This window comes from Lissotriton vulgaris, unplaced genomic scaffold (genome assembly GCF_964263255.1).
Source record: "Lissotriton vulgaris unplaced genomic scaffold, aLisVul1.2 SCAFFOLD_1678, whole genome shotgun sequence".
NCBI classification, from domain to species: Eukaryota; Metazoa; Chordata; class Amphibia; order Caudata; family Salamandridae; genus Lissotriton; species Lissotriton vulgaris.
Genome location: NW_028246594.1, coordinates 372857 through 397260, shown reverse-complemented (window position 1 = coordinate 397260; position 24404 = coordinate 372857). Strand labels below are relative to the sequence as shown.

Sequence of the window (24404 nt, the reverse complement as noted above, 5' to 3'; positions counted from 1 at the left end):
AGAGTACCTAAAATGTACTGCACAGTTGCTCCAGAAGATCACTGCTGATATATAAAATGGCGAACCTGTGCAGGCGGACATTTTTGTTTCAAACTTTTAGACTAGGATTCATGGAGATAGATTGAAAAGATGCAGTCCAGTTGTTTGTGAGGCCTCTTAATATCTTATGGTGCTCTCCAGAAGAATCATGCCTAGAGGTGGATGGAAATGAAGCAAGATGGCATTGTCCTCCTAATTCAGCTCCAAGAGTCTGGCATTGCTTCTGTGGTCCTCCATGCCAGGCAATGGGACCAAGAGCAGTAATAGTCACCTGGCCGACATTGCAGCAGGGTGATCTGCGTGGCCCCACATCACTCTAACTTCTTGTGCAGTCTGTGACTGCCAAACGGAGGGCAGCTTGTGCTCTACACTCACCTCTATCCACTGACCAATTCAGGTCAGCCCATCTCTGCTGCAGCAGCTGTCCTCCACACCAGGCTGGTGAGGTGGTGGCCCTGCCTGCACTAACATGAGCATTCACTGACTTGTTTCATCAGCCCCTATGGTGGCACGCACCAAGTTTGCCATGGCAAAACATGGGTCCTATTCCTCCACCTCTGTGCAGTCGACGAGTTATGTAAATATTTAATATTTTGGAGAAAGGTATTTGCGTTGGGAGTCTCGGATGCATCAGGAATGATTTGTTGAAGCTAGAGTAGGATATGAAGGGATACTGATGCCCGGCTAAATTAATTTTAAAGGCCAGCTGGGAGGAGCTTCGTCGAGGAGCGGCTACCCATCCGCTATCTTGAGTGATCTTTGAGTAAGCTAGGAGAGAGGGGGAAGGCCTCTCATTAGATAGTCAGTACTCTGCCAGATTAGAACCTTTTCACATTTTCTCCCGATCCAAAGAACAAACTACTACATGTACACAGTACTTAGGGTATATTAACATATCATGATAAATAGTGTTAAGTCATTAACCCCTCGGGGATCACCAACAGTAAAATCGAACCCCTCATCACCTCTGACATCTGCAGTCAAATTGGGCCCCATTCAAAGAACTAACTTAAGACAAAATCCTAAACTTAGTACTTTTGGTATTCACAGAAGTTAGGGTTTTGTCTTAAGACAGACTTAAGTTAGGATTCTGTCTTAAGTCTGTCTTAAGTCTGTCATGAGACAAAATCCTAACTTCTGTGAATACCAAAAGTAGTAAGGGGCAGATTTATGAAGGGCTTGCGCCACGTTTACGCCGCCGTTGCGTGACGCAACGGCACGGAAACGTGGCGCATCCCTGCGCCCTATTTACAACGTGACGCATCTAGGAGGTGCGTCACGTTGTACAGCACTGCGCCATGAGGAGGCGTTCCTGCGCAGGGGGGGCGTTCCTGCGCAGGAACGCCTCCTGAAAGTGGCTGAGTGAAATCTATGAGATTTCACTCAGTCACTTTCAGGGCAATGCTGCGTCAAAACCCTGCGCCTGCTTGAAGCAGGCGTAAGGCTTGAGGCAGCATTGAAAGAATAGGCCCCCCCAGAGCATTGCTGGAGCTGCGTCGCGCTTGCGACGCAACTCCAGCAATGCGCCGCATTTCCGGCACAGATGCGTCACGCATCTGTGCCGTTTTTGCTCCATGGTGCGCCGCATCATAAATGCGGCGCACCATGGGTGCCGTAGCAGTGGCGCACTGTGGCGCATGTTAGCTGGCGCATCCCTCGGGATGCGCCAGTTAACATAAATCTGCCCCCAAGTTTATTATTTTGTCTTAAGTTAGTTCTGTGAATCAGCCCCTGTATGTTTAACTTCATGAGTGGATACATTTAAATAGGTTGGCTTTAACATGCATGAATTCTAACAGCTGTTTACACATAAGGAAAGTACAACTCTTGCAAACAAAGTGTTAGATAATCCAATACCATAACATCATCTCCACAGTGTACGTACTGAAGCTTATTTAAGCGGAGTTGTCTAACATAAAGTATATCATATTATCATTATTATTTTGTAATAGTTATTATTATCATAGTACATGGAGTTCTGTAATTCCTGCCTGAAGGGCAGTCACTAGTTTCTTTATAATCAGTGACTTATGACTCACCCAGTCATGATTATAAAAAAAGACTTCCAAACTCGATACGTTGTTACAATTGAGTTCTGATGCCACAATGTCTGCTGCCAGCAGCCGAGGTGAAAGGCAGGCATTATTGAAGCAGATGTTTAAAGCACAATAGCAGAAACTTCTTTTTCTTTCTTCTTCTCTAATGTAAAAGCTTACAATAACAAGCAGAGAGAATATATTTATTTTTTGCTCTCCTTAGACAGGGAGAAGCCAGAATCTTTCTGCATGTTTCTACACTTTCCGAGCTACCTGCAGCTTTTTTATTTAAAGAACTGACTTGTATTAAACTGTTTCTTATATGTTTACAGAAAATATCTAGCAGGTTTTTTATTTGTTTTTTATTTTGCACTTAAGGTTTAATTTTTATTCTTCATGTTTGCAGATATGCTCTCTCTTTCATATGAAAGAGCAACGCACAAAGGTTTTAAGTGTTTTTTTTGGAAAGGTGATGGTATGACCATGTATTTTATGGGAAAACCTACCTACATGATAAGGATATTGCATGTCACCTCGTAGTTCCATAACCTTATAAAGGAACTCTGCCTTTGGCCTCATTTCTCTATTTAGTTATGAAACTTCTTGCTGACCTTCAATATAATTATAATGTACGACAAGGAGTACTTTATTCCTCATTATTGCTGTTTTGTAGTTGAATATAACACAAACTATTGTTGTTATTGTTATCCTTATTATTATTATATTTATATCCTGAACATATGTTTACCAGAAGAGGCATCTTGGTGCAGTGCATCTAGAGAGCCCGCAGTGAGAACAGCATTATGCCTGTTTACAGAACACATGCATCTTGAGATTCTGATTAAATTGGCAAAACAGCATGTTTTCAAAGGGAGGGATTTGCAATGCAGGGGACACAAAAAGCGGAAAGCCTCACCTGCACTTCAAGGGTGCTTTTTAATGGAAATTTCAGTAGAAGGGGGCTCCAGAGGACCACCGGGCTTTCATAGGCATTCAAGGGGTCAAATTAAGTGAGAGAGAGCAAGGTCCCCGGATGTGGCAGGGTACTTGGGACAGAGAAACTCGCACTGCATCTTCCACGTGTTAGGGAGCCAATGGAGGGAGCGATGAGCTAGGAAGTAGGTGTCATCGCAGTCCACACAGAAGGCTCACTGCCAGAATCTAAAGAGATGAGGTTTTGAGGCTCAATACTCCGGGAGGACAAGGAAGATGGCATTGCAGTAAAGTCAGTGTAATGGCGCACGTGCCCCATCACCGGAGACACATTTGTCTGATAGAATGAGGACTAGATGATCCTCAGCAGAAAGAAAGTCAGCATATAAGACTTTTTGAATTTTTGATAACTAGGAAGAGTCAATCAATATGCCTAATGTTCTGGTGAACAAAGCGGGCATGGGAAAACGGTCCAGCAAAAATTGTCCTTCACAAAATCATCAAAAATTCTTCATTTTTTCTGTTCCGGTTTAGAAAGTTGGACAAGATGCAGCTCTGGCTTCCCTGTAGACACACCATGTAGAAGTGGCACATTTTGGATCCAGTTTGATCATGAGCTGTTGTCGGAGTAAAGGCAAGTGTTGAAAGTAAACAAACCAGTTAACCCGGCCAGCAGTTTGACACAAAGGTAAACAGAATGGGTGATAGGTCTGAGTCTGGATGGACTCTGAAGGGCATCCACATCTCTGGTGGTGGCATGAAGACAAAGGAAAATGGCTGTGTGACAGCGATTCTTCAAAAAAGGACAAAACGAGTGGAGAGCAGGCCTTCCTGCCAGCATTGCCAAGCCAGTCATTGAGGATGGAAAGGGCAACACTGTGTTGATCTTCGCAGAAAGATAGAGCAGTTTGATGGGCACTTTCTCACCTTCATCACACCAGGTCCAAAGCTCTTCGGAAGTTGACACTAGTGCAGATTTCGTACTCTGGTGTTCACAGCATACTGGGAATCCTTATTATTTCTGAGAGATTACAGTGGCCTGGTTTTGAAAGACAACTGAAACCGTCTATGCATCATTATGTGTTTAAATGCTGTGCCGTTGCTGGACTTTCACTCTTATGTTGGTCTGGTCCAAGACATGTTCACTTTCATGTAATACTCATATCCTGGGCACCAGGGGACTCTGGCAACCTGCACGAATCCCAGTTTGAGAGCAAATAGGATATTACGGCCAGCATAAAACGACGCCAGATACCTGGCTACAGTGTAGCCAGCCCAGTACAGACACCATTCACTTTGGTACAGAGAGGGGCAGACTATACGGTGCTGAGCATTGAAAAACTGGAAAGATTACCATTAACTGTTGCTGAGAAGACAGCGACAGAATGGATAATACATGGTACAATCACTCTGCCTGTGACGATTTTCCAGTTTCAGTATTGTTTAAAACATATACTAGCGGGCGTATATGAAAGGTTGGGTAAAGAATACATCAAGACATCCTGGGATTTACCTTATACACACAAATGTTGGAGTGGGGGAAAAGAAGTGTTTCTTAGTGGTACTAATTGTGAAAACACCCTAAGTGGTTGACTCTTATGTCAGGGTATTCAATTACACGGGGCCTACGATTGTTCCTCGAACAACTTATCCTGACACCTGCAAGGTTCTCCAGCTGCAGTGATAGATCCAATTTCAAGATGGTGACTTTGCAGTCCATTATCCTGTTGGTGGGGGTCCAGGACTTACTGATGTCTATCGATCTGCAGGACGCCTATATGCATGTTTCTACATTTTGCGATAGGCAACTGCCAATTTCAGTTTGCGGTTTTGCCATTCGTGTTGAAGTCCGCTCCTCGGGTCTTCACCAAGCTTCTGCCTCCATTGGTGGCCTTGATTCACAGTCAGGGGATTTTTCTCCATCCCGACTTGGATGATTGGTTGGTTCATTCTCCCTCATTCCAGTTGGCTCTCAGTCACACAAGGGTAGTTCTGGCCGTTTTGCAGGAGCACAGCTTTCTTATCAAGGTTGGAAATCCTTCCTAAGATCGTCTCTTTATTGGGGCTCGATTTCGTACAGATTTGGGGTGGTTTCTCTGCCCGAGGTTCGGGTGGTCAAAATCCAATCTCACATTCTGTCCCTTCTGTCCGGCCCGGTCCAGGTGGCGGTTCGTTGGCTCTAGGTGCAAGGGGATCTGGCTGCCACAGTTTTTCTGGTTCCATGGACTTGGTTTCATTTGCATGCACTGATGGCTCACATTCTGGTGCATTGGTCTCCCCATTGTCTCCCCCTCTCTTCCCCGAATACGGTGTCCAACCAGATCAGGTAGGATCTGGGTTGGTGGCGGGTTCGGGGTCACCTGCTGCAGGGGGGTCTCTCTCTCCCCTCTGGCACCCTTGGTGGCCACCAAAGATGCCAGCCTCTTGGGTGGGGAGCCTGGCTGGGGGATCATTGGACCAGGGGCTTCTGGTCCCCCTCAGAGAGTGGGAGGTCATAAATTGGAGGGAGTTGGAGGCTTTCCATTTGGCTCTGAGTGCCTTCTCTCAGTTTCTTCGGGGTTGGGTTGTTCTGATCAGGATGGACAACGTCACGGCCATGGCTTATGTAAACAGGGAGGGGGGCTACCAGGTCCTCGTCTCTGTTGGTGGTGCAGTTTTTCAGTTGGGTGGAGTCCCATCTGTTAGCGCTCTCAGCAATTCATATTCAGGAGGTGTCCAATTCCCTGGTGGATGCTCTCAGCAGGGCCAGCCCGTCATCTTTGGATATCTGCCTCCATCAGGAGTTGTTTGTGGATCTGACAGTGCGCCGGGTGGTCCAGTGGTGGACCTCTTTGCGAGTGCGGGTGATGCCAAGGTGGACTGGTTTTGCTCCCCTTTCCATCCCTCCCTGGTAGTCCAGGCCAACCTTTTGGTATGGTTTCGGTCTATGTGGTATTACAGAAGGTTGGTTGGGGCGGGGCTAGATATGCTCCATGTGTTGGAGTCACGTGATGTGGGTGTCTGGTGAGGCAGGGATGCCTCAATAAGTAAGGGATAGAAGTGAGGGTGTAGGACTCAGAGTGATGCAATTACAGGTAAGTAATTGATGCTGAACTACCACACCCAGAATGTACAGCAGAATGCACTTTTCCACCTTTTCTCAGGAGAGTGTTAGTAATGTCATAATACACTACAGATGATGCTAAGCCAATGAAAAGTTGCTAGTCGCAGCTGTGCTGGCATTAGGAGTTTGTGGTCCTATTAAGGTTCGGGTTTATAGATTTAAACATTCGATCCCATGCTCACACCTAACAATAGGCTGTTTTTCATGTGATTAGTGCCAGCTGACGATTATCAACTGTAACATCAGAGAGAAGTTGGCACAGGGTCGCAATCCTAAGCCTAAACTCCCATTACACCTGATGAATGATGCCTCCAAGCAGTGGCATAATGCAAAACGATGGGCCGCCCCTGCAGAGTGTAGTAAAGGGCCCCGGAGTGGCCCCTATTTCATAGATATTCATTGGCATTGGCGATAATCCGCTACCCTTGAAGGGTTGGGGGCCCCTGAAGGGTTGAGCCAAAGAACATGGAAAGTCATAAACTGGCCTGTAGAAGCAAGCGCTTCATCCTCCAGATCACTATAAAAATGTTTTTAGCATTTAAAAAAAGTGTGTCAATAGTTGTATTTGATGAAGATGAAGTTTATACAACCTCATAACAAGAGGGAACCATACAACACAAATAAAATGTTCCAGACTGGTGCGGATGGCGTTATGATGGCTGGCATTGAAATTTGGAGTTGTGTGTTTTCTATTCTTCTTCTTTATTATTTCATGTATTCCTTTGTCTTTCTCTTTGGAAATGATTGAAAAGAATGGACCCACAAATGCATTGAGAGCTTTAGGAGACAAGATTGATGGAGATGTTAACATGGATAACTGATTTATTCTGTTCCTTCAATTCTGCAGATTAAAGAAGATGTAGCAGAACTGCCCAATTTGGTGTTCTGGACACACAACTACAATTACGGATTTCCCATGTGGGTGGGAAAGTTCTTCGCAATTTTGGTCATCAATCACCCTGAATATGCAAAAGTTGTCTTTGGCAGAGGAGGTGGGTAATCGTAGATTTACTCTTTTTTCACATTAGGAAAATCTTGGTGTTAAAAAAGACTTTGTGTTTTGTATTTGCCCTTTTTAATTGTTGGTTAATTGTTTGGATCGTGTAATCAAGGAGGGAGGTGAAAGAAGTAGCTGTGATCCATTCAGCTTCCTTAATCCGTATCAAAAAAATCAAGAGGGGAACGGATCACTTGTCCTGCGTAACCAGGGTTTTTATTTTTCGCGTAGTGTACCAATAAAAAACCCTCATTCACGTACAGAGGATGGAATTAGCGGTATATCTTGATTCTCCGCTCAACTCTGAAAGACGTGACAGCATCATCATGGGGTTAGTTCTCATGCTTCCTCCACCCGGAGGTATGCCCCTGGTTAGTGCAGTAGTGATCAGTGATACAGGGGTCAGGTTGAAAGTTGAAAAAGGTGTTTACTTTAAAAATACTCGTACAGCCAGAGAGAAAGTTTAATAGGTCTGGATTCGAGATATTGATTAAAAAGTTGATGTAGTGCGTTTTGAGATTTGATTAGGGATCTCCCGCACTTAAAGTGTCCTTAAAAAGGTCGACATGTTTCAGCCCGTGTTTTACCACTAAGGGTCAAATGGGCTTTCTTCAGGAACTCGAGTGCATTTGGTGGTGCGAGACTGTGGGTGTCTTCGTGTGTGCAAACCTTAAAAAACTTTTATAAGGAGTGGTAAGAAAAAGATATATTAATCAGTTTCATTCAAGGTCCAGCATTACCTGTGCATAGAAAAAGGGATGGTAGGGGGTAAAACGGAGAGAGAGACACAGATACGTGGGGAAGTGTTAGATATACACTTTCCAAGTTCACGCTGTCTACTGTTCAGGAAGGACAAGCAGCAATAAAATGGCAATTCTTTACAACTCAAATCAACTATTAAATCATGACAAAAAATCTCTCTAAGTTCATTCTATAATGTTTCAGAACTTATGGAGTTATATGCAGTGAGTGGGGTGTCAAGATTTGCTGTGACCATTATACATGTCTTGTATTACAAAACAGCCTGTATTAAAATACAGTGTATAGCTTATTTATGAGGGGCTGTGCACTTGGATGTGACACAACAGTGGGCGTGGCTGACCAAAGATTGAGAGGCACGTTAGTAGCTCTGTCTCAATTATAGTGTGGTCCCCATAGTGCGTGCTTATTCTTATATTGAGTGTAGCTGAGTTCTGAGTTATTAGCTACGATGTTAGTTCATAGCCAGGTATTCTGTGTATGTTCCTTAGCTCGCTGTTGTTTTGGAAAACACAGTACCAGGAATCATTATTTAAAGTGTGTAGTTAATTATGGTATCTAGTGGTGCTGCTCAAGTCGCTTGCTCTTGCAAAGCGTATTTGGTTTTGGAAACGTACAGTGTTAGGGTCAATTTGACATGTAGTGGGAATTACACATCTCGTAAGTTAGACAATTGCTACGATGTTGGTTCATACCCGGATATGGTATCTTACGTGGCGCGCTGTTATATTGGTTATCCCAGTGCACACAAACATCCTCTTACGTGTGTGGTAAATTCTGGTCATGAGTCTTGTAAGTAAGGAAGACGGCAGACACGGGGCGCTTAATACAAATGGTGTACGGGCAGCCTTTTGCAATCCTTAATGCATACCTTCTGTTAACTCAAGTGGGCATCGTCGGGCAGCCAAGGAGTCTTTTTCCTGCTAGAAAATGGACAGGGCTCAGATTTCATAATACATGCGTTAGTAGTACATTACAGTTTTAGTCGTGCTGAGTCCATTCTTTCGCTGCTAACTTTGGCTCTGTTCAAGCACTGCTTGTGCTGACTCTTCCACTGAAGACTAGGTTGGATGTTGTAGTCGTTGTTTAAATAAAGTTTCAAATGTGGGATAGTTCAAAAAATTCGAATGAATTCTAAATGTAACTCATGTGGACAATTTTCATCAATGTCAAGTGTGTGGTAAAATGACAAATAGAATATTTTTAAATATCCGTCGTAAGGTCAAACATTGTTATCATTTTTAAATGTGTATGTTGTGGTATGCCACATTATGAGACGCTTGTTGTGAACAGTAGGGTCACTTAAATGTGATCCTAAAAAGACTCATATGGGCCCTGATTGTTGTAGAAATGTCAAGGTAGTGTCTTGTGTTGCAGATTTTGCAAGCTTTGCGTTGGTACCAGTGGACATATGTTGAGTGAGATGTAATGTTGGTATTATTTGTATTCTTGCAGTTCATTGGTCAGACTTATTGTGTTGCCTGGTACCTGTGGGCATATAGGTATCTTTAACCCCTGTGGTGGTCAAATATTGTCTCTTTTTGATCTGTGTGGGACCTCCACAGTTTCCTCTGGACTTGTTCAGTAATTCAGGCTCAGCCAGGGGATGTGGTCATTTAGTCCGTGGGTATTGGTTTTGAGTCTATGCACCCATCTCTGTTCTTTCTCGAACAGTACTTTCTCTGTATTGAGTGTTTTTGTTGTTAGTGTCTCTAGTATATCCAGTGTAGATCGTCCACAGTGTGTTTAGCTTTGATGTAATGGTTGCTGATTTTCGTGGTGTTCCTTTTACATTTCACGTTGCTCCTGTGTTCGCATATTCTTAGTTTCACCTATGTAGCACATGTTACACGGACATGTAATCAAATACATTACGTGTGTCGTGTGATTTCTTATGGTCCATTTGAAATCAGGTAGGAGTTGAATGATCTTAGTGACTGTGGTTAGATCACATACGGAACATGAACCAAATGGGTAATGACCCATGACCGGGGGATGGTTCCAGTCGAAGGGCTTCTTCTCCTCACTTTTTAGGGGGTGGTCAGGTGTGTATTATCATGTCCCTGAGGTTTCTTGTTCTTTTATTAGAGAATCTCGGTTTTGGCCAGTGTAAGGAACCTGAAGTCAGGATTCTCCAATTTTTGGTAACTATCTTTTTTACATTATTGAAGGCTGTGTTGTAGGTTGTTACACAGGTTAATAAGTCCTTCTCGGGTATCTTTGGTGTTGTATTTAAAAGGCTATCTCTAGGTTGATTTCTGGCCCTCTTTTTGCATTTGTTGATGATTTTCTGTGGATAATCGTGGGTTTGGTATTTTTCACAAAGATCTTCAACTTGTCTTTATATTCCTGGGTCTTGCTGCAGTTACGTCTTAGTCGTAAAAATTGACTGTAAGGGAGATTTTCCCTTAATGGTCTGGGATGAAAACATTTGGTAGTGTGGAAAGTCAGCCCAATTTACAACCGATGCCCAGGCTGCTGGCGCAAGACGCCTCTTAGTTCCCATTCTGAATAGTTACCAAATAAAGAGACGGGCGCTGGAAGTAGGAACACAAGAACAGAGTTTTATTTCTCATGAGGAGAGCCTGTCATTTCGGACACGAAACACAGTGTCTTTCGGGAGGTGCTCTAACAAGTTCTCTGAGACATCGCCTTTTATACATCACAAACATTCCTTATTACAATAATGACATTGTGAAGCAAGGAAAAGACATCCCCGACCCCTCCCCGCTCTGGCACAATCCAACACGTGGCTACAGTAGAGGTCCTCACCCCATACAATGGGAGGGGGCTATCACTCAGCTGAGTGCTCCGCTGATTCCTTTGGAATGTGTGCGCGTGATCGATTCTCGGAAGGGTGGGGAGGTCATGATCAATAGTAGCTCTTTTAGAGAGGGGCGAGTGCATACAGTGGTGGGCAATAAACTGTATACGCAGGCGAAGGAGATGACCAGTGGTCCGTGCGGACAATCGGGCTCAGTGGAGGGGTCATCAAGGGAGGGGTATTCATGGGAAGAAGGGAGGTGATGGTCAGGCACGGGGTGTGATTCCCAGGGACAGAGTTGCACAGAGAGGGAGATCTTATGACCCGTACATGAGAGATCGGGGGCAGTCAGGTACAGCTGGGGGGGTTATGTCAGCTGAGGCGAAGGATGCTTCTTCAAGAGGAAATGGGGGGTGCGTGGGTCAAGCAGGAGGGTTACTTTTCAGAGCAGGGTTGCGCAGAGGGAGAGGGTTTTATGGTCTATGCATGTGAGAGTGGGGGGGGGGATGTTCAAATGCGCGCAGGAGGGAAGCCGGGGATTCCAATGAGCGGGCAAAAAGGCCATGGTGCCTAAAATGGCTGTCATGTACATATGGGCACGGGCTTTTACTGGCGGAATGATGCGGTCAACGTTTCACGGTATTCATGGTGCCTACAGGGAGGGGGATGGAAGAAGGCAAATGAACGCCGCTTATGTACATTGATATTGCTAATTTCCACAGTCGCCGCTTTTAACATAAGTGAGTTCATTTCCTAACTAATGGGCGTACATATAATACATGTGTGGTTGATGAGATAGCGTTTGTCAAATACCAGCGAATTGCATATAACCATGGCACAATCGACGCGGTTGGTGGAATGCAGCACATATAAATTCACAGTTGTTGGGTTACTTATACAAGCCTAGAGTTCAGCATACTACATAGTATAAATGTTCTGACTTTCTCTTCCGTGGCATCAATGTACAGCCTTTAAAAGTGACCGAAAAACATTTTGAAAGCAATACAAAGTGGTTGAGGGCGGAATTCAGTAATTTAGTCAAATTGATGGGTGTCTTCGTCACAGTGTCTTTTTAGCAGTGAGCCATCACTGGTAGGCTCTAGTCCGTTTTCTTTCATTGGCGCTGTTGAGCACCGGCGGTGGAGCTATAGGTCCAGCTCGGGTCTAACCTTACGCGTTGCAGGGTGCGGTCAGTCCTCTGCTGTTAGACCACAGTCCTGTTCCTTAACCAATTTTTTTTTTAAGGGTGCCTTATGCTCGGCACCTGTATTTCCTTTTTCCTTCTTGTGGCAAACCCCATTTCCATCTGAATGCTGTTCTTCTTGTCCGAGTCAAAAAAGTCATGTGGAAAAGAGGGGGTGTTGGATAGTCGAGGGAAGAGAGGGCGGAGTGCGGTCAGGTCTTTTCTTGGACACATCAAGGGACCAAGGGAGCAAAGGAAAACGAGCAGGCAGGCCCATCAATCGGGCCCAATAAGGGGACGAAGACTTCAGGCACACGTGGGTTAGCAGACAGAGGGCTTCAGGGCAGCCCTTCAACCTTTCATTTTCCACGTTTGAGATTGCTGTCTCGTCCCGTATCTTGTTGCTCTGCAGCTCCACCTTTGGTCGAGGTCTCATGTGTCTCAAGATCTGCAGCCAGGCTGTACGTCACGTCCGACCCTTCTCCTCCGATGATCGTGTATCTTTGAATGGGTACAAAACATGTTTTAGAGAACTGGCAGGAGAAGACATTTATGCATTTGAATTCCGCCCTCAATCCTACGCATTTGGGAGTTACGTTCATCGGTCACAGTCAGAACCCTACCACCATGAAGTACACATGTCGGCATTCCTACTGTATTTGTGCCAAGTCTATTTATCGTTCATTCCGGCTAACCCTTTCAAAAACAGGGCACGGGTGCTATCATCGAGAGAGGGGGAGGGAAAACAGGCTTTCATCGAGGAGCGACAGTTAATCAAGGTCATCAGTTATACTTCGAGGACAGCTGATATGGAGCAGGGGTCAGGGAGGGGCGTGGACGCTTTGGACATTCGCGCTTGAGTGCAGAGGGGTGGGGCAATCTGGGCATTGGGGATCAATCTGGACATTGGGGCTTGTATCTCTAATGAACTGGAAAATAGGATGCCATTGACATATAGTCCCCCTATACAAAGGCCAGATTAGGGGACATCAGCCGTCTTACCTGTCCCTTCCTTCTTAGCCAATTCAAGTTCTTTCATTTTGCAGAAAGGAGAGGTAGTTATATGGCGAGTTACAATCATTTTGGTTTCTGTCAATTTTGCTGAACACCTTCGCGTTCAATAAGTATCCAATTAGGCTGGTGCCGGCGGGGCACAATTTTACCACAAAAAGGAAGAGGCAATAGGGGGGGGGGACACTCATAGAGAGTGAGAGTCGTCCGCATTCTAAACGAGCCATTCGGTACACGTATGACATGTAGAAAGATAGAGAGAGAGAGAGAGAGAGAGAGAGAGAGAGATAGAGAGGGAGAGAGAAAGAGAGAGAGAGAGTCGTGTACGGTAATAGGTCATTTAGTGCGCTCACAACACAGAACGGCAGGGGTCAGGTAACACGGAAACGCAAACAGAGGGAAGACATAAACCCACACATTTACATACACACAAACTCAGACAAGGGAAGACAGTACATGTGTTACATACAAAAAAATCACGACAAAACATAGAACAGTTACTGGCCAAAAAGATCTCTTTCTGCATGCTGCGCATCTTTAGTATCCTATTTATCTACGTTCTGAGCTCTTTTTACCTTTTTCCTCTCGTTTGCCATCTTTGCGAGTGTTCTCGGTTACTAATACTTACACCTCGGTCAGTTGGTCAGGAGTTAACCTGGCCGGGTTACTGCTCACGGTGGGATCTTTGAATCATTTTTCCTTTTCTCCCTTTTGGCGAAAATGTTCTCCAGGCTGAGGCAAAGGAGGGCATTAATCGGAGGAACAGTCGGACAGCTTAGCTATATCGATAAGGGTGCGAGAAGGAGGTGGTACACTTTTTTTTTTAAACATTAACAACATTCCTAGTCTTCCAGACGGGCGGTGCTTAGGTAAACCTTACCCCGGAACTTTCCTTGTCCTTTCCCTATCTAGTTAAACGTCATAGTTGCATTATCTGGCGTGCTGGTTCAAGTCATAGTCTGTCATATCGTACTAACCCGTCGAGTATCTATGTCAGTCCATCCTCCCAAGTACTAGGTTCTGAGGGAGGAACAGTCATGTCTAAGTAAGGGGGGGTGTTACATCTTACAAAGCTCGTCATGTATAAGCACTGTGCTCCAATTCCCTACTTCCCCTTCCGTCGGTCGTTCGGTCATCACTCCTCCATACTTCAGCCGATGTTCCGACGTAACCTGCAGATGGGAGGAGAAAGAAGGGGGGGTGGGGGCAACATTCAAAACTCATCAGCGCGCACAAATCCGAAAATGTTTTTACTTACCACATACTCGACCTATCTCCACACGGTGCATTCTCTACCATCTCGGTGTTTAAGCCCAGAGGGACCAGTAGTTTTAGAAACATAATCATTGGTGTTCTGCGTATCCGCATGAATCGCTCGAGCGTGGTCTTTTAGATCATGTGCGAGGGTGGTGGTGGCCTTTCTTCAGTATCGCTTAAGGGCATCTAAAACGTTTTTCCTGCTGCCTGTGGCATACAACGTAACGGCTTAAGTATTGGGCTTTTTAACCTTCAACCTTAATAAAGCTGCTTACCTTTCGCTTATATCGGAGACAGTAGTAACACATTCGAAACTCATTAATGCAATCGCTACAGTTGTACTTGCTTTTTCAAAAAACCTTTAATAAAAAATGTTGGCGCACAAATACGAGCCTACAACCCAGTGGGCCGGCCACAGAGCAGACTGGAGCCGGACGTGAGGGGGACGAAGTCGGTGGCCATCCATTTCATAATATAAAGTGCAGCAAGTGCAATAACATTGTATCGAAATTCATTGGGAGTAAGCATCATAAATGTCGAAAAGTCAAACTTTCAATAACCATGGTGCGTTAAAACTTAATATCAATTCATTGTCCGAATGCTCAATTAGTACCTATTTCATATCAATTCATTGCTTTAACACATAATTGGTACCCACCTTATACCAGTTCATTGTCCCAACACATAATCAATATCCATCCTATATCACTTCCTTTTCTGAACACATTATCAATATCCATCTCATCTACTTTCATTGTCCAAAAACTACATACATATCTCAGTACATCAAGGCTTGAGCAATCAGTGTACAACAAAGAGCTGAAAGTTTCATTTGTATCGGCGCCATTTTGGGCGAGGTCAGGCAGGTCCCAGTACAGTCAGATTGTCTCTACTGACTCGTGGTTGGACCAGAACCTCTTTTGGCAGTTCAAAGAGTTTTTCACAATAGGGTAACGGACTGGCGATATGAACCATCAGTCAAAAGTGGGGAGGGAGGCAACAATCTCTCCTACCGGGTCACTCTGGTGTCCCACCGGAACTGAACACATTGGTAGTCTTGCAGGGTTTTGGGCATTTCAAAACTGAAGCTGGCGCCGACATGAGTGCGTCGACGTGTCGTGGTTCCATCGGGGGACGGGGGCGCCCGCGTGGAGGGGTCGGGGCCACCCGGCTCTTATAGAATCTTCAAGGTTGAGGAGAAGAGCACAGGATGTGCACCAGTCCTGGGCCAAAAGCCGTTTTTCGATTGGGACCCTGTTGATCGAAGCGTTGGGGCGTCGCTGGAAGCCTCCACCTGGGGAGGTGGGGGGGCTCGTTTGCGCCGCTTCCCCCTTCCAGCGACCCCACACCGCTTCTCAGCTCCAGCACTTTGGGATGGCCGTACCAGGCAATGAAGAGAGGGGGGGGGTCGGAGGCAGCAAGACATCCCCCCCCCCCGCCCCCGCGGCCTGCAGAGCACCGTTTTCTCTGGACTTTTCGTAGCGGCCAGACCAGGCGATGCGAGGGGGAGGGGGGGGTCGGTGGCATGTGCAAGACATCCCCCCCCCTCCGTTGTCAGGGCCATCATAAAAGAAAGAAGTAGTGCCGCCGGGTGCAACCCTCCAGTGTTGTTCAAGCAGGGCGCTGCCTGTCAACCCTCCAGTGTTGTCGAAGCAGGGCGCTACCTGTCAACCCTCCAGTGTTGTCGCAGAAGGGCGCTGCTGACCTCGACTCCGGTTTTGTTTTTCTGATGGCCGGAGCAGGCGATAGAGAGGGGGGGGGGTCGGTGGCAGCGGCAAGACATCCCCCCCCCCGTGGCCCGCAGGGCAGCCAAAAGATGAGAAAGGGGAGACCATTACAACTTTCGGGCCGTCCGCCCCACAGCCTCCCCTTCCGATGGCGGCCAGCCGGACCCTGCTCTGCACGTGCTGAGGCCGCGCCTTCCGGATGGGCGTAACCGCGGACCTGTTGCACTTCGGGAGCTTCCGGAATGGGGGTAGGTATCTGCTGATTTGTATCTATTTCATGTTACCGTTATTTGGGCGTGGCGGGCGGTGGGACAGACATGCTTTGGATAGCGAGGGGGCGGCGGGGCCTAGCTACCTTGTGGCTGTCTTGGCGTCAAGCTTGGCTTCTTTCGCCATTTTATATTTCTTATTACGGACTATTTCTAATGTTCCTTATTTTTAGTGAAGTCGGAAACTCATCAGTGGGCTACTGACTTAGCTCGACTTCGTTTTCCTTCCTTTTCTAGTGTGTGTTTCATGCTAAAGTTTCTGTTAACAGGATTCGGCGATCACTTCATATTTTATATGTCCTTTTACCAGGGATACCCTCCGGTTGAGCCGGATGATCTACCTCCAATAAATGGTCCGGGTGGAACTAGATTATCAATCAGTGGGGAGTGGGTAGGCATGAGGGATTACAACGGGGACAAAAGTCTGCATTACCTACCCTTTACTACTTGCAAAGACTAGACAGAATATTTCTATTCCACGTTATTTGCAAACAGAAAATACCTAAAACGAACTATTCCTTGAACAATAAATGTCCAGTCAATCAATCAATCAGTGGGGAGAAAAACAGGCATGACGGTTTACAACGGGGACAAACGTCTGCATTACCTGTCCTTCGCTCTCTGCAAAGGGAGACGGAATATTCCTATTCGTCTCTGTTTGTAGACAGGGAAGATCTCAAAGAGCAACAATCGATATAAATCGATATCAAACAATCAGTGGGGAGAAAGGTAGGCATGACGGATTACAACGGGGACAAAAGTCTGCATTACCTACCCTTCTCTATCTGCAAAGAGAGACGAACGTTCCTATTCGCCGCTGTTTGCAAACAGAGAATGTCTCGTCTCAAAAAGAGAACCAATATTTCAAGTAGCAACCAAAGCTAAATGAACCAATAAGCGAACAATATCAGTATTTAAATACCGATTCCAATACAATCAACCAATCAATCAGATGGGTAAAGCCATCCTACCAATCAGGCGTGAAAAACGCCCTACTTAATCTTACCCGGACCGGACCATGTGGACAGTTCTTCGTCTTCCCTTTCCAGCGCCCGATCGTTCTCTTACTCCATGCAGCATTCCTGTGGGCTTCCAGCCAGGACAATAGGTCACTCGAGAGAGGTCCATTCAGAATCGGTGAAGTTCATTCAATCGGCAGCCGGACGAGGGCCCTCTCAAGGCAGGTATACTCCAATTTTTAGATGTTCACCCCATCGTCTGGACCTCTCTTACTGGACCCTATGTCACTGGTGGGCCCCGCGTTGGGACGCCAATTGTGGAAAGTCAGCCCAATTTACAACCGATGCCCAGGCTGCTGGCGCAAGACGCCTCTTAGTTCCCATTCTGAATAGTTACCAAATAAAGAGACGGGCGCTGGCAGTAGGAACACAAGAACAGAGTTTTATTTCTCATGAGGAGAGCCTGTCATTTCGGACACGAAACACAGTGTCTTTCGGGAGGTGCTCTAACAAGTTCTCTGAGAAATCGCCTTTTATACATCACAAACATTCCTTATTACAATAATGACATTGTGAAGCAAGGAAAAGACATCCCCGACCCCTCCCCGCTCTGGCTCAATCCAACACGTGGCTACAGTAGAGATCCTCACCCCATACAATGGGAGCGGCCTATCACTCAGCTGAGTGCTCCGCTGATTCCTTTGGAATGTGTGCGCCTGATCGATTCTCGGAAGGGTGGGGAGGTCTTGATCAATAGTAGCTCTTTTAGAGAGGGGCGAGTGCATACAGTGGTGGGCTATAAACTGTATCCTCAAGCGAAGGAGATGACCAGTGGTCCGTGCGGACAATCGGGCTCAGTGGAGGGGTCATCAAGGGAGGGGTATTCATGGGAAGAAGGGAGGTGATGGTCAGGCACGGGGTGTGATTCCCAGGGACAGAGTCGCACAGAGAGGGAGATCTTATGACCCGTACATGAGAGAGCGGGGGCAGTCAGGTACAGCTGGGGGGGTTATGTCAGCTGAGGCGAAGGATGCTTCTTCAAGAGGAAATGGGGGGTGCGTGGGTCAAGCAGGAGGGTTACTTTTCAGAGCAGGGTTGCGCAGAGGGAGAGGGTTTTATGGTCTATGCATGTGAGAGTGGGGGAGGGGAAGTTCAAATGCGCCCAGGAGGGAAGCCGGGGATTCCAATGAGCGGGCAAAAAGGCCATGGTGCCTAAAATGGCTGTCATGTACATATGGGCACGGGCTTTTACTGGCGGAATGATGCGGTCAACGTTTCACGGTATTCATGGTGCCTACAGGGAGGGGGATGGAAGAAGGCAAATGAACGCCGCTTATGTACATTAATATTGCTAATTTCCACAGTAGGAGAGCAGACTGTTTTTCGCAGTGGGTTTGAAGAAAGTTCTTGTTTGTAAAGTGGTGCGTATATAGTTATGTCTAGAAAGTCGAGTTTCGTTTTGTCTGCTGTATATGTGAATTTCAGCCAGTCATCTCTCTTGTTCACCCATCTGCGGAACTATTTCAGGCTTTCTATATCTCACTCCCAGTTGAGGATGATGTCATCTATGTAGCGCTTCCAGAATAATATCCTGTGATGGTAAGGATTGGTGATGTTCTGTATGTGGGTTTCTTCGAAGACCTGCCACGTTTGCAGCAAATGTGCTGCCCATGGAAGTTCCATGGCATTGTTGGTATAGGGTGTTGTTATATTCGAAATAGTTCTCTGTTATTGCTAATTTGCAGCATTCCAAGACGAAATGTCTCAGGGTTTTGAAATCCCGCTGTATGTTGTAAAGCAGCGCCTCCAAAGTGTCCAAGGTCTGTTGTTGGGGAGGCTAGTGTAGAGGCTTTCTACATCTAGCCCTAAAAGTAGCATATTTTCTTTGGAGTAACTCTGATCTTTCAAAAGGTTGAACAGGTCTCTAGTGTCTTTTAGATCCGTTGGTGTTTTTTCTATCATCGGTTTTATATACTGGTCAGCGAACTGCGAGAGGGGTTCAAGGACGGAGCCTATCCCAGAGACGATTGGTATCCCTGGGGGAGGTTTGGGTTCCTTGTGGATCTTTGGGAGCGAGTAAAAATATGGCACCCTTGGTGTTTTGGTTTGCAGGAATTCAGCCTCTTTTTTGAGATCCAGTTGTTCAATTCCGCTTCGTCAACCATCAGTTTGATGGTTCTTTGGAGTCTTTGAGTCGGATATATGGTTATTCTTTTGTAAAATTTCTCATCCGTTAGTAATTCTGCGCACTGTTGGTCATATCCTTCTTTCCTCCGCCTTTATCTGCAGGCTTGATCACGATTTCTCCATCATTTCGTAATTCATTGAGAGCACGTTGTTCTGCTTTCAAAATGTCATGAAGGGTTTTCTGGTGTTATCTTTCAGATCTTCTACCTCCTTCATTACTGCCTGTTCAAAGGCTAGTATTTCGATTGGGATCTGGTTGTTCAAAGGGCAGAATTTTGATTTTTGGTGTAGCCTTGTGTCTCCATCTTGGATGTAGTCCCCCTGGTTGTTGAAGAAGGCCTTGAGTTTCAGCTTTCTGAAGAATTCAGCCATCTCACACTGTAATATGAAGATGTCCAAGTTTGGTGTTGGGACATAACCTAACCCTTTGTTTAGGACTTCTTCTTGTTCCTTTGTGAGGGTTTTATCTGTTAGGTTGATGATGAGGGTGTCGTACTTGTCGTACTTGTCCCTGGTTTGGTCCCTGTCATGCTCCTGGTGTGGACATGTCGTTCTTGGTCTGTTCAGGTTACCCCTTTCCTTCTGGTTCTCTGGTTCATCTGGCCTCTCCGTAAAAAAGGAATCCTTTGTGCGTAGTTTTGTCCCATTTGAGGTGTCATGTGGGGTCCCATTGTTGGTGGTCCTTGGAAGTACGGGTTCATCCAGCCATGAAAGTTGTTGTTAAATGGTTGAAAGGGCATCCCTTGTGGGTGGTTGCCATAGTTTGATGTATGCCACAAACCGTCTGTTTTGTCCTCGATTTCTTCTCGGTGTGTATAGTTCGTCACCGCTCCAATCGGAACCATCTGTTGATGTACCTGCGCTAGAGTTGTTGTCTGAAGCGTTGTCTCGGGCTATGAAGTCTTCTGAACTGTATGGGTGTAAACGTTCCAGTGAGAATTTTTACACGTCTTTCCCTAGTTTTTGTATTTTGTTTTGTGTGAGGTATTCTTTTGTTTCGTTCATCTCCCGGTTGATTTCCTCCAGTCTTTTTTTGCACACTGTGATGTGTACCATGTTCTTGAGTTTGGTTTCACTCACTTGTCTCTTGATGGTGAGTTCATCTGTTGTGGCTGTCTTTATGATTAACACCAGATAATCCCTTGTGCATTTCCACAAGATAGCTGACCAGTCTTTCCTGAAACGTATGTCTTGAAGAAAAATACGTGGGGCATTGGTCACCCATAGTCTTTTGGGTGCCACGTTGGCTCGGAGACGTTTGGTTATAATGATTCCATGGACTGCCGTCCTCACTTGTTCCTTTTTAATTTCTGTTAATTCATCCCAGTCGTTGGTTGGGCCAAGGTCTGGGTGAGATCTTTGTCTAATAATAGTGGGGGTCATGATAGAATTGCATCTATTTCTTCCAGCGAATAGCTTAGGCCTAGATTCTCTGCCATTTCCACACTACTGGGAGTGTCAGTAGATGGGGATCAAATGTAATGTAATGTGACCCTTGACCCTGTTCGCAGGGCCGGTCGCTCCACTCACCGCACGGCCCCCTTGTGTGTCCTGGTCTTCATCGCTGCTGCCGCGAGTTTGCCGCTGCTCCTGCTGCCCTGAGTATTTTGTGCATTCTCTGCTCTGTGCCCTGTTAATTCTGCTTGTGCCACTGTTTTTAATTACTGTCTTTTTGCCTGTGCCACTGCTTATTTTGAAAACAAAACAGGTGATGGACCGAATGTGGATCAATGTCACACATTCACCCCAGTCCAAAGATCTGGGCCCAAATCCATCATTTTTTTGCACTCCACACCACCCCGGGTTAGGCAATGGCGATATGCAAATCAGCTCTGACCCTGTGCCCCATGGGAACAGTCCAGTCCGAACTACAAAAGCCATGTCCTTCCCAGAACGAAATCAAGCATCCGAGGACCGGATCGGTTTCGAGGTAACACCTCTCATCAGCCCGGCTAGCTTGACTCCAGTGGTGTGGAGTGCCTGGGACCCACGTCTGAGCATCCCCAGCGCACTTATGGCGGAATTTGCAAACAAAACAGGTGATGGACCGAATGTGGATCAATGTCACACATTCACCCTAGTCCAAAGATCTGGGCCCAAATCCATCGTTTTTTTGCACTCCACACCACCCCGGGTTAGAGAATGGCGATATGCAAATCAGCTCTGACCCTGTGCCCCATGGGAACAGTCCAGCCCGAACTACAAAAGCCATGTCCTTCCCAGAACGGAATCAAGCATCCGAGGACCGGACCGGTTTCGAGGTAACACCTCTCATCAGCCCGGCTAGCTTGACTCCAGTGGTGTGGAGTGCCTGGGACCCACGTCTGAGCATCCCCAGCGCACTTATGGCGGAATTTGCAAACAAAACAGGTGATGGACCGAATGTGGATCAATGTCACACATTCACCCCAGTCCAAAGATCTGGGCCCAAATCCATCGTTTTTTTGCACTCCACACCACCCCGGGTTAGACATGGCGATATGGAAATCAGCTCTGACCCTGTGCCCCATGGGAACAGTCCAGTCCGAACTACAAAAGCCATGTCCTTCCCAGAACGGAATCAAGCATCCGAGGACCGGACCGGTTTTGAGATAACACCTCTCATCAGCCCGGCTAGCTTGACTCCAGTGGCGTGGAGTGCCTGGGACCAACGTCTGAGCATCCCCAGCGCACTTATGGCGGAATTTGCAAACAAAACAGGTGATGGACCGAATGTGGATCAATGTCACACATTCACCCCAGTCCAAAGACCTGGCCCCAAATCCATCGTTTTTTTGCACTCCACACCACCCCGAGTTAGACAATGGCGATATGCAAATCAGCTCTGACCCTGTGCCCCATGGAGTCAAGCTAGCCGGGCTGATGAGAGGTGTTACCTCGAAACCGGTCCGGTACTCGGATGCTTGATTCCGTTCTGGGAAGGACATGGCTTTTGTAGTTCGGACTGGACTGTTCCCATGGGGCACAGGGTCAGAGCTGATTTGCATATTTCCTATCGTCTAACCCAGGGTGGTGTGGAGTGCAAAAAAACGATGGATTTGGGCCCAGATCTTTGGACTGGGGTGAATGTGTGACATTGATCCACATTCTGTCCATCACCTGTTTTGTTTGCAATTACCGCCATAAGTGCGCTGGGGATGCTCAGACGTGGGTCCCAGGCACTCCACACCACTGGGGCCAAGCTAGCCGGGCTGATGAGAGGTGTTACCTCGAAACCGGTCCGGTCCTCGGATGCTTGATTCCGTTCTGGGAAGGACATGGCTTTTGTAGTTCGGACTGGACTGTTCCCATGGGGCACAGGGTCAGAGCTGATTTGCATATCGCCATTGTCTAACCCAGGGTGGTGTGGAGTGCAAAAAAACGATGGATTTGGGCCCAGATCTTTGGACTGAAGTGAATGTGTGACATTGATCCACATTCTGTCCATCACCTGTTTTGTTTGCAATTACCGCCATAAGTGCGCTGGGGATGCTCAGACGTGGGTCCCAGGCACTCCACACCACTGGGGTCAAGCTAGCCGGGCTGATGAGAGGTGTTACCTCGAAACCGGTCCGGTCCTCGGATGCTTGATTCCGTTCTGGGAAGGACATGGCTTTTGTAGTTCGGACTGGACTGTTCCCATGGGGCACAGGGTCAGAGCTGATTTGCATATCGTCATTGTCTAACCCAGGGTGGTGTGGAGTGCAAAAAAACGATGGATTTGGGCCCAGATCTTTGGACTGGGGTGAATGTGTGACATTGATCCACATTCTGTCCATCACCTGTTTTGTTTGCAATTACCGCCATAAGTGCGCTGGGGATGCTCAGACGTGGGTCCCAGGTACTCCACACCACTGGAGTCAAGCTAGCCGGGCTGATGAGAGGTGTTACCTCGAAACCGGTCCGGTCCTCGGATGCTTGATTCCGTTCTGGGAAGGACATGGCTTTTGTAGTTCGGACCGGACTGTTCCCATGGGGCACAGGGTCAGAGCTGATTTGCATATCGCCATTGTCTAACCCAGGGTGGTGTGGAGTGCAAACAAAACGATGGATTTGGGCCCAGATCTTTGGACTGGGGTGAATGTGTGACATTGATCCACATTCTGTCCATCACCTGTTTTGTTTGCAATTACTGCTTATTTTGAGGCTTGCCCCCTCGCCGCTCCCCCCGTGATTGTTTTCCCACTCTGTGTCCCCCCCACTCCCCGCCGCTGCTCCCCTGCGGCCCCGCCCCCTAATCTCTTCTGTACCCGATCCAGCTCCCCATTCGCTGCCCCGCTCCCAGCTTCTCCTCCCTTCCACTTGGCCATTTATGGCGGAGACCGCGCAGTAGTGAGCTGTGACCCTTGACCCTGTTCGCAGGGCCGGTCGCTCCACTCACGGCACGGCCCCCTGTGTGTGTCCTGGTCTTCACCAACGCTGCTGTGAGTTCGCCGCTGCTCCTGCTGCCCTGAATATTTTGTACATTCTCTGCTCTGTGCCCTGTTAATTCTGCTTGTGCCACTGTTTTTAATTACTGTCTTTTTGCCAGTGCCACCGCTTATTTCGAGGCTTGCCCTCTCGCAGCTCTCCCCGTGATTGTTTTCCCTCTCTGTGTCCCCCCCGCTCCCTGCCGCTGCTCCCCTGCAACCCCGCCCCCTTTTCACTTCTGTACCCGATCCCGCTCCCCATTCGCCGTCCCGCTCCCGCCTCCCAGCTGCTCCTCCCTCCCACTTCGCCATTTATGGTGGAGACCGCACGAACGCGCAGCAATCACGTGCAGCGGCCGCTCCGATTGCGTGCGGAAGGTGCGCCAAAGGCAAGCACGTCTACACCCGTCCGTGCCTGGACCGCGCCCAGGGCCAGGACCCCTGGACCTCGTCGGACCCAGACCAACCGACTGACATACAACACCACCACCCTCAACGCACTCAACACCGGACGAGCGCCCGCCTGCTATCAAGCCACCCCCAAACACACCCACAGACCCTTCACCTGTCAAGCCTGCAAATTCCCCTGCCTCAAACTCCGTCCCCCGCCCGCCAAAGCAAACAGCAACAACAACCACCTCAAGTGCATCTTCCTCAACACCCGCTCCGTTCACAAGCACGCCATCGAACTCTGGGACCTCCTCGACACAACAACAACAGACGTCGCCTTCCTCACGGAAACCTGGATGAACGCCTCCTCAGCCCCCGACATTGCCATAGCCATCCCGGACG

General features: G+C 47.3%; 1 protein-coding gene across 1 annotated transcript in view; it reads left to right on the top strand.

The window, feature by feature from the left end:
- LOC147665849 (cytochrome P450 4B1-like) overlaps positions 1-24404 on the top strand; it is a 298070-nt gene that overhangs the window by 50347 nt on the left and 223319 nt on the right. Inside the window, exon 2 of the mRNA XM_086949460.1 lies at positions 6959-7103. Coding sequence (XP_086805586.1) covers positions 6959-7103 — 145 coding nt within the window. The remainder of the gene's footprint in view (positions 1-6958; positions 7104-24404) is intronic.